Below are 10,741 nucleotides of genomic sequence, written 5' to 3'. Positions count from 1 at the left end.
TTTGAAACAAAACATTCAAGCTAATTGCCATAACTTAACATATTTTGTATAGTTTCATAAACATGAAAATATATATATAAAATTAATTAGAAAAATTGCCAAATAAAAACCAATTGTTTGTTAAAGATACAGAGCCAATTCACACAAGTGATTTTGGAGAAAACAGCTTGTGCATAATAAAAAATATGTAACTCATAAAATGAGCCTAAAAATTGAGCCATTTAAGATAAAATATTATTTTTGCTTAAGTATTTCTCTTGTTTGCACAAAAATCTGCAAAAGAAATGAATTTAAAATTAAAAATGAACACTAAAGTAAAGGGAGAGATTTCAAACAAAAATACTTGCAGTACTTTTTAAACAACTCATAAAAAAATTTATGCTATCATAATTTATGCTATCATAGTTTAAAACCAATATAATTTTTATTTGATATATATACAGAGCAACATCATGAAAATCAAACTGCAGATTTATATTTGCTATCTACAGAAAAATATCATAAAATCAAAAAGTATAAACTTCTGCATCAAATTTTAATGCAATTTCCTTGATCTTTTTTTAAATTCATAAATGTAATATAATCCTTTAGCTCAAAAAACCGTCTTGCTTGAGAGGGAAAATGTTGTTGTTTGTAAGATACACATCATTATTTATATCGTTTTTCCGACTGCAAACTAAAACAAAATATCTGAATATAAATAAATCAAAATATCCTGAATATAAACAAAAAACCAAATATCCTAAATACAAAATAAATCAAAATATCCTGAATATAAATAAAACATAAACAATAACATTTTAAGGAGAAAAATATTTTTTAAGGTCTTTTTAAGCCTTATTGTTAACCTGAAAATAATTGCTGGCTTCTCCTCAATTGACGAGTTAACATTGATTTACAAGAGCCAGACATAACATGTGCTTCAAAATCATGCTGTTGAAGCTAACAATAACAAATTATAAAAATTACATTTTGAAAAACGTTTTCTCTACTTTAAAAAAAATTCTTTATTTGAAAATACAAGTTTTTATGCAGAAACAGTGAATTTTAAATTTAAACTTACAGTACACATAAGTTCTGGGTATTTGTTAGCAAAAGACTTCATGAAATCATTGTTGCAAAGAAGAACGTGTAATTCTTGGCAGGATTTTTTAACCGGAGCAATTTCCCATAATAAATATGTTGCTTTGGCAATCAGATCAGTGCACCAAATTATCAAAAGCTATGAAACAACTTATTACAGCAAAAAGTAAAATAAAAATGTATAAAATAAAAAAAAATTAAACTGTCTTTAAACATAATAAATCTGTATAAAAAGCTTAAATGAATTTATTACGTACCTCCTCAATAGTTGTACCATGTTTCTGCATAGTTTCTGCATTTAAAATAATCTCCTTATGTGCCTGCTGCAACATATCAGTCATTTTAAAAGCCTCTTTCTCAATATAATTTTGGGTGTTCAGTTGTTTACTAATGGTCTGGAATTCTGTGACACATGTAAATACTTTAAACACAGATTTGCACATTGTCAAAAGCTTGTGCCTAAATGAAATTTGCCATGCTATTTTTTTAAAATAATAACAGTTAATTATAAAATAATGTATCATATTTTGTAAACTTTTACAAGATATATATTTTAGAAATTATTTTACAAAAATATTACAATATGTTAACTAATACTTTTAAATGTATTTACAAATTTATAACACCTTATATAGTAGCAGACAAAATGATACCATGTATTTTTTTATCACTTTGTAAATTTAAGGTTACTCTAAATAATAAGATACCCACTGATATCATTATGATCCATGCAATTTCTGTTTATTTTTAAAAGTTATAAAATAACCAATAAAAAAAACGAAAGCATTGAAAAGATAAATGTATAAAATGCTAGTCAGAGTTTTGAAAGCTATTTTTTCAAAAATTTAACACCATTTTTAAACACCTTTTTATGCAAATTTCTGTTACTCTGAAATGAAATAAACATTACATACTTCTCTAGATCCTGAATTTCTATTAAAAACTCTTCTTGTAAATTTGATTCTTTCTGATCAACAGTTCCAGATTTTGTCATTGTTAGATATTGTTTAAATAATGAACCCCACCATGCATAAAAAGACTGTACATGAATATACACTGGGTCCATTTGCTCACTTACAGGACCAGCACCTAGATCTTCTAAAAACGAAAGAGCTCGTTGATGAAGCTCTATTTTTCCTTCATTAGGATACCAAGTTACAGGTAAAACAACTCTTTTTAATGCTTTTAATAGCAAAAATTCTTGAAACTGTGCATACACTATTTGAAGGAGATTGGCTAAAATTTATAAAAATAAAGAAGTTTATATATAAACATAAAAAGAATGAAGCTGTTATGGTACTTGAAAGATTATCTTAGAAACAAAACCTAAACACTGTGTATATATTTAAGACTAACCTTCATCAAGATCAATATCATCTAAAAAAATTTGAAAAGTATTATATGTATGTGTCTATACATACATACATACATACATACATACATACATACATACATACATACATACATACATACATACATACATACATACATACATACATACATACATACATACATACAGATATTTATATAAATATATATACAAATAAATATATATACATATTTCTGTGTGTGTATGTATGTGTGTGCATGCATACATGTATATATATATATATATATATATATATATATATATATATATATATATATATATATATATATATATATATATATATATATATATCCAAATGTACATATTTATATAATTTAAGTTAATTATCAATAGTAAAAATTAGGACCTTTGATATTATCTAACAAAGTGGGTTGGTTAATATTCCACAAACTACTTGAAAAAAATCCAAAACCATGACTTTCAAAAATCCAGTCAACAGCAAAAACATGATCACTTTTGCTAGCCAAAGAGACATGATGAGCACAACCAATAAAGTAATACTGAAAAATAAAAAATAACAAGAAATATAACTAAAACAGCTTTAAAATATAATGAATAGATAAAAAAAAAAGAGCTGTTCAATAAAGGGTGTAAAACTTAAACATTTGTGGAACATTTTTCCATAAACATTTCATACCTGAAGTAGATAAGAGAACCAACAAACTTTTTCTCTCATGTGAATTGCTGCTGTAGCATAAACTGTACACAACAACTCTTCATCCCCAGAACCTTCTGCAGCATAGATAGCATTCATAATGTAGCATGCAACTTCTAAATATGAACTGCTTTTATCTAAAAAAGAAACTTTTCTTTATAACCATATTTTAGTTGTTTAAAATCTGGTACTTACAGGATTAACTGAGCCAGTGCCAAATAATCAGCCAGTTTGTTTTTAAACCATCAATATATATATTGGCAAAGGTCAGACAATTATCCACTGCTTACTATTTAACTAACTGTTTTTTTTTTTAAAAAAAAAGTAAAAATTAACCAAAGCTGTATACAATTTGAATTCAGAAATTCAGGTTCAATATCAAAAAAACCACGAAAACCTTTTTTTCAAATCTCAATTTATCAGTTATTTTTTTGACATTTGAAAGGCTTCTTATTATAATTAAAACTAAAATTAAATATTTGGGAAAAGTCAGTTTTATAATAGAGTAAAATTAGTGCAAACCAATCATACTAATTTTTTAATCACTGATCAAAATAATGAAAAAAAAAAAACAGAACAAATAAGAATATTTCACAGATAAAAACACCAGTAGAAAAAGAATTATCTCTTTTATTCGCATATATCAAAATAATTGTCAAACTAATTTCTGGTCTATTTTTTTTTAACAAAAGTTTTAAAGAAAGTCAAAACACTTTTTTCAAATTTAAGATAAAGAAAAAAAAAAAAAAAAAAAAAAAGAATAAAAAATTAGAAAAAATAAAACTCAATTCTTTTCTAAAACCAATTCCTCAATTAATTAATATTTAAAACTTGCAGTTTCTGTTTTATCAAGAACACCAGCTTCAAGGTTTGACAAGTACAAAGCACTTGTCATGAGAGTATGAAAAAACAGCTTGAAACTGAGATGAAGAGTTTTTTCCAAGAGAAAAGTCAGTCTCATGTAAAAAAATTTAGACAATCTAATATTCCAAAAACTGCTGGCCAAAGCATCACAGAACTCAGTATTAATAATTATCTCAGAAAAAGAAAAGATGCAAAGCAACTCAAATGAACTGAAAGAAGCTAAAAAATGTAAAACTAACCAAAAACTCTTAATAGCATAACCAAACCGTGCTGAAAAAGAAGCTGAGGATGAAGAGCAATCTGCAGTTGAAAGAAGTAAAGTTATTAAATGGAAAAAGTATAGAAAAGAAGTCCATTTAGACATGATGTCATGTAAAAATCTAAATTGCAACACTTGGTTCTGCAATGAAACTTGTTTTTCGAAAGATTTGTAATTGTTTTTAATGTTTTTGTTTTTAAATAATGTAAAATTTAAAGCTTTTTTTATTTCTATTCTATATTAAAAACATCTATTAGATTGATAAGTAAAATTTTGAAATTTTAACAGATTTTCTTCCACAAGTGATACTTTTTTTTTTTTAATGGCTTCTGTATTTTCAAATAACATTTTTTTTAAAAAAAAATTTTTTTTTTAAAGTTTATGTATTTTTTATTGTCTATTTAATGTAAAAAAAAATCTAAAAAATAATTTGGAGATTCAGTGCTTGCTGAAATTTTACTAATTTAATAACTGAATAAATTTAATTAATTTAAATTTATTCAGTTTCAAAATTATTATCAAAATTACTCATTATCAAAATCAAATAATAAATATCAAAATATATTTATGCATAATTATAAAAATGAAGTAAAAGAAAAAAAAGAAAAAAAGTAAGAACATAAAAACTACAATAAAACTATATATATATATATTTGTGTGTTTGTGTGTCTGACACACAGACACACACAAACACATACATATTTATATTAGGATAGAGTTGTAAACTAACATAAATTAGTTATGTAAAACACCGATTATACATACTATATACCTTTTATAGAAATTTCATGAAGCTTAATGTAGGCTTCAGCAGAAAGTTTTGATGTAAACTGTTCATCTTCTCTCTCATTAGCACAAGATAAATAATTCGGCAAAACAGATCGACCTAAAGCTTCAAGGGCAGTAAGAACCCCTAATTGATATAACATATGACACAAACATTTCCAAGTAAAGCTTGCAAACATCTCAAATGTTGTTTTTGGGCAACTATTGCCTATTACAAATAATCCAATTCGAATTAGACCTCTAGCATCTTCATAGTCATGCTAAAATATTAAAATTTTAAAAGTATATACACAGTATGTATAAATATTTAAACATAATACATGAGTATGTATATACCTATATACCATAGTGTCTTGTTGCATTTGGCAGTGTTTAAATATAAATCATTAAGCAATATTGCATATAAGTCCTCTATTAACTATTTTGGACATTAGCTTTTAATGCCGCATCAAACATTCTGTGTTAAATTTTATGACATTAAAAGTTTAGCCATTATATTTTAGCCATCAATTAATAAAATTAACATTCAACCAATTCAAAATGTTTTTAAATTAAAAAGAAACTCTATGCATACTTGTCTATTGATGGAGCACCAAAAAGCATGTCATTTGGGTTTGACTGATACATCAAAAAAAGCTTATTTGTGAAATAGCTTCAAATTGCAACTAATGATTTCCTTTAATAAAAATAAGTTTTTTTTCATTAACTGTTATTTAATCTTATTTTAAAATTTGAGGGACAACCTTGGAATATTTCCAACGCAGACAAATTAAATTTTGTTTACCAGGTATATTCTTAGTATAATCATAGCGTTTGTTTTTGTACACACTATCTTTAAAGGTATATCACACACCCTACCCCTAATGTAAGATGCTTAACTAACCCTAGATTACCTTATTGATCTTTTTCTGTGCTTTTAGTAGTTGACTGCGAAAGCATTGCATTCTTTTACCACTTTTGGGACATTTTGGATTACCACACAATAATAAAAGCATTAAAATAAACAAAGATAAAATTATGTTAAACAAGCTTGAAGCTAATGAATATTTAGCAGAGGCTTCTTGTTGTTGGACATTCAACAGATGACGCGATGAAAATTGAATATCTAAAAGACATGATTTCTTTTTAGTTACATAATTTTTTTTTTAACTGTTCTAAAGCTTCAAAGAAAATAACTTCAGAGTGTGCAAAACAATTATTTCAGTTTTGCTGAATTTTTTCACTTTTAACAAGTAAAAAAAATAAATGTTATCAATTCCAAACTACTTTTGGTTTCAACCAATTTTAAGAAAAAATATAAGATCTATTAACAAAATTATGTACCATCATTGAAATCTTGATCTTTTGAGTACAAAAAGTTCAATGGACTGACAAATAAAAATGTAAACATTGCCATGCAAGTTACAAACTTCACTCCATCTTTTGCACTCTGTCTTAAAAGAGGAGAAACATAATGATCTTGACTGATTTCAGGATCAATGACTTCACTTTCTCTTTTTTGATTTTGATTAGTAACTGAAATATTAGATTCACTACTAGATGTCGAAACTGATGTGTTTGGAATGATACCAACTTTGCGCACTATAAAATAAAAATTGATTTATTAGGGTTATTACAATAACCTATATTATACCAACTACGTCAAAAAGAATGTAATATTAGTTTTTGTTAAAGCACATTTCTGTCAATATCTCCATTTATAATAACAACAAAAACTCTTGTTTTTAACTTTGTTTTAAACAAAACAAAATTAAAAATTTAACTAACTAAAATGTTTAGGATGAATTAGAATCCAAAAATTGCAAAAGAAAAAGAAAAAAATTGATAATTTAAGCAATATTTAAAAATTTTTTGATGCAAAATTCAACTTTAAAAGAAGATTAAGATAAAATACTTTGGTTTAAAAGTATTTTTGTGTAATAACTATAAGCATGGTTTACAATAATTTACTAAAAAAATTAGATGATATAGAAATTATTTTACTGCTGCAATTAGTCTTTCATCCAAAAAACATTATAGCAGTGTTAATGGCAGGACTAGGTGTATGTGTACACACACACATGCACATACATGCACGCACACACATGCACGCACGCACGCATACACACACACGCATATACACAATGTAAACTGTATTGTGATCAAAACAAAATTTAATAAATAAACTTGATGCTATAGAGTTATTGATTAAATCGCTGAAAAAAATTAAACTTACATTCATTAAACAGAGTCATCAATTTCTGATTTTTTCTTTTTAATGTTTCATTTTCCTTTTGCAACCTGATTAGTTCATCAATAGATGACTGCAAAATACCATTTTTTGTAGCCTGAAATCAATCAACAAACCATATACTGTTTGAATCAAAGTTTTATGACTGCTTTTTTTTTTAAAGAATATTTAAAACAAAAGCTTGTAAAAACATGCAAACAATTTATAAGTTTTGAAAATCTTTTGAACCAAATACATTTACAATTTTGTAAATTTCAATTATTAAAAAAACTTAAAAAGTATAAAGATGTCTTTTACTTAATGGTTTAAAAAAACTTGACAGATGTAAAAAAAATTTTAAAAATCTTTAAAACTTTAAGTCATAAAAATAGGAAACTGAATGAATAATGAAATATACACCAACTAGAAAGGATATACTCTATATAATGATGAATATACTCTACCTTTGATTCTTCATTACAAGGCAACAATCTTTTTAATTCATTCAGTGAATCTGTAATTTTCATTCTGTATCTTTTCTCAATTACAACATGTTCAACCCGTGTTTTTTTTGCAGCAGGAGCTTTTATTTTCAGCATATTTGCAGAATCAGATACATCAGAATTCAACCGCTTAATTGGTATTTTATCTACAGGTTTATCTATCATACTGCATTGGGCAGGGAGTGACAAAACTTTTTCTAAAGGTTTTCCTATCAGTGCACCAACAGCAGGTTGGTTTGAAAACGTATTCTAAAGTAACACAAAAAATCTTTTTTTATGAATAACAACATCAGTCATTTAAAAAAGTGATTAACAACATCAGTCATTTGTTCTGGCACTGCTTTAAAAATTGCTTACCAAGGGTAAATGTTTCAGTTCTGGCTTTTGCATTAGTAACATAGTAAGAGGAGATTTTGAATCTGCTTCTACAGCAAAATTATTTTCAGTGCACTCAGAAAAGGAAGATTTTTGTTTATTTGATTTGTTAACATGAGATTTATTATTCTTTTGAATCTTGTCTTTCTTTCCTTGTAAAGCATTAACAAAATTATTCTTTTTGTTAGTTAACATTTTAATGAGCTGACTTTCACTCTTACTACCATTAGAGATGACAGGTGCTGGTGTATTTACAAGTTGTTGCAGTTTTTGTTGCTGCTGATGATGATGCTGATCAACATGCTTTAGATGCAAATTTATTTGATTTGGCTGCTGCACTTGGTAATGCTGAACAGGCTGCTGCTTAGTGTCATCCTGCAAAACTTTTGGCTGCAGAAAAAATAAATTTTGGTTAAGTTTATGCTGCTGCATTTGAGTCATTTGTTTGAGTTGTTGCTGGTATAATGCTTGTGTTACTTGTTCCTGTATATATTTGTCAAGCTGTTCTTTTTGAAATGGTAAATTGTTTCCAGATGCTGCAAAAAGACTATCCTTGTAACTCATATTACTCTTCGAATAACAATATTCTTTGTAGTTACCATCAATAGAGTTTGGAGAGAGTTGCTGAGGAGAATCTGGTAGCGACAAATCAACAGAATTTGACACACCACTATCGATACTACCTGAACCAGGAGAATATTGATAGGAAAAAGAGGATGTACTTTGACAGGGACTGAAATCATCTAGATTACTACTGTTACTGACATCTTGATTTAAATCACAGCTGAGAGAGAAAACATCTGAATTAATAAAGAAATCGTCATTCAGACTGGGATCTAACTGGTTGTTTTGAAACTCATTGCTACCAACAAGATCAATATCTAGTTGCAAAATATCTAGAATAAAACATATTATTAGTCTATATATATAAAAAAAACTTATTGTATTTTTATATTTGTATAAAAGGATAAGATAAAACTAAATTAAAATAACTACCCATAAAATTTTCATGAGTATTCAGGTCTGAAAGAAAATCAGTTTTCTTTTCTCTCATGAAACCATCCATGCCAGAAATATAATAGCTGTATTTTTAATCCAACTTTATATGTAAGTTAATCACATTTAAGAAATTACACTGTACCTATAAACATTAAAGGAGCTACACATCATATATACTTCATACTTGTGATGTAGCAAACAGCATAATACTTAACTTAAACAAAAACAATTTAGTTAAACTGATTATTCTTTTTTTTTGAAAAAAAAACAGAGTTGACTTTGCATACGGTATGTATGAACATTAAAGTAGTAGCAGCTAGTTTTATCTCACTAGAAAAAAAAGATATTCTTTTTAAATGGATGAAAGTGGGTTAAATATATTGGATACATAATACATAATCAATATATTGGAGGGAGGTGAGCTAAAATAATATATGAACATAATTTGTACATAAACTTTTTTATAAAATTTATGAGAAATCTAGTCACTAAAATTATTATTTTGAGAATGTTCCATCTTAAAGCTGCCATTAACATTTTAAAATTGTTACCATAATAATAGAACCAATACTCGCGTTTTATTGTTTGCTCGCAAACAAAATCCTTCATGTGTGCATACTTCTTAAAAAAAAAAAAAAAAAAAAAAAAAAACAGAATTAATGGCCCCGATAAATGTTTTAAAGTAATTTGACTTAACTTTTCGCTCTACATATTCGGTTTAAGGTACTAAATAATTTGATGATTTTTATTGATATTTTACATAATAGGTATTGTAGTTAGAGATTTTTTTTATTTGTTAAAAAGTGCGCTGTTCCGTGTAATATTTAATATGACGATTGGTCAAATGCAATTCTGTAAATTACTACTGGTTATTTGAAATGGATTTTATACAATTTTTATAAATTAAATTAATAAGGCACGGTTATCATGGACCATGATAATGCCAACCTAGCTGACCCAAGAACGCCACTTATATGGGGTAATAGCGTACACATCAAGGTACCCTGTGATGCAAATTTTGATGTCTTTTAATTTTGTTCGCGGAAAATAATTTAATTTGAATATTCAAATTGAGTGAAACTTTAACTTCATAGTACGCCAATAAAACCACCTGTAGAATAAGAACCAATCTATATAATTTGATAAAAATTGATGCAAATGCCACACCAAACTCTGGATAAAATTTCAGTCGGATTGGTTAAATGATTAAAGATTTCTGGCAGTTTTAATTTAAATTTTGTTAGTTTTTTGCTACTTATACCTCAAAACATTACCGATTACTATGATACTCGGTCACTATTTTCAAAATAACGTTTACATGAGTGTTCTATTATGCAATACCAAAAATTTTTTATTATTATTGTTTAACTGCTATATGTGCCGTTTTCATTTAATTGACCGAAATTTATTTGCTATTTAAAGCGTGGTTTAACTTGGCTTATGCAGAGCGTGAAAATCTTAGCAGAACTACTTTGCGCAGGAAAGATTTTATCAAGTTATTAACAAAACAATAATTATCCAGAGTACAAAGAAAGATTTTTGTGCAGCATAACTGATCTGAACAACAAGCATCTTTAAAGATTTGCTGGTATAATTTGAGTTATTAGAGATAAGGAAC

At 26.7% G+C, this 10,741-nt stretch overlaps 1 protein-coding gene across 2 annotated transcripts; it reads right to left on the bottom strand.

The window, feature by feature from the left end:
- Positions 1-349: 349 nt before the first annotated feature.
- On the bottom strand, positions 350-9,807 carry LOC145188200 (uncharacterized). Of its 2 annotated transcripts, none has more exons than XM_090097661.1 (15): positions 9,121-9,807; positions 8,107-9,020; positions 7,711-7,998; positions 7,253-7,364; positions 6,361-6,618; positions 5,931-6,142; positions 5,024-5,297; positions 3,111-3,265; positions 2,820-2,973; positions 2,440-2,460; positions 1,998-2,319; positions 1,341-1,542; positions 1,064-1,222; positions 849-942; positions 350-676 (listed from the first exon to the last, which is right to left on the bottom strand). In XM_090097661.1, the coding sequence occupies exons 1-15, from the start codon at positions 9,188-9,190 to the stop codon at positions 588-590; spliced, it is 3,324 nt and encodes a 1,107-aa protein (XP_089953787.1). In that variant the 5' UTR covers positions 9,191-9,807; the 3' UTR covers positions 350-587. The 2 variants fall into 2 exon arrangements, with proteins under 2 accessions (XP_089953787.1, XP_089953849.1); XM_090097723.1 differs by having other exon boundaries at positions 9,266-9,349.
- Positions 9,808-10,741: the final 934 nt, after the last annotated feature.

This window comes from Hydra viridissima, unplaced genomic scaffold (assembly GCF_058129835.1).
Source record: "Hydra viridissima isolate aposymbiotic clone 2 unplaced genomic scaffold, HvirCarnegie_v1 scaffold_1, whole genome shotgun sequence".
In the NCBI taxonomy this organism is placed as follows: domain Eukaryota; kingdom Metazoa; phylum Cnidaria; class Hydrozoa; order Anthoathecata; family Hydridae; genus Hydra; species Hydra viridissima.
The sequence above is the reverse complement of the archived record's forward strand: the minus strand, read 5'-3'. Positions and strand labels throughout refer to the sequence as shown.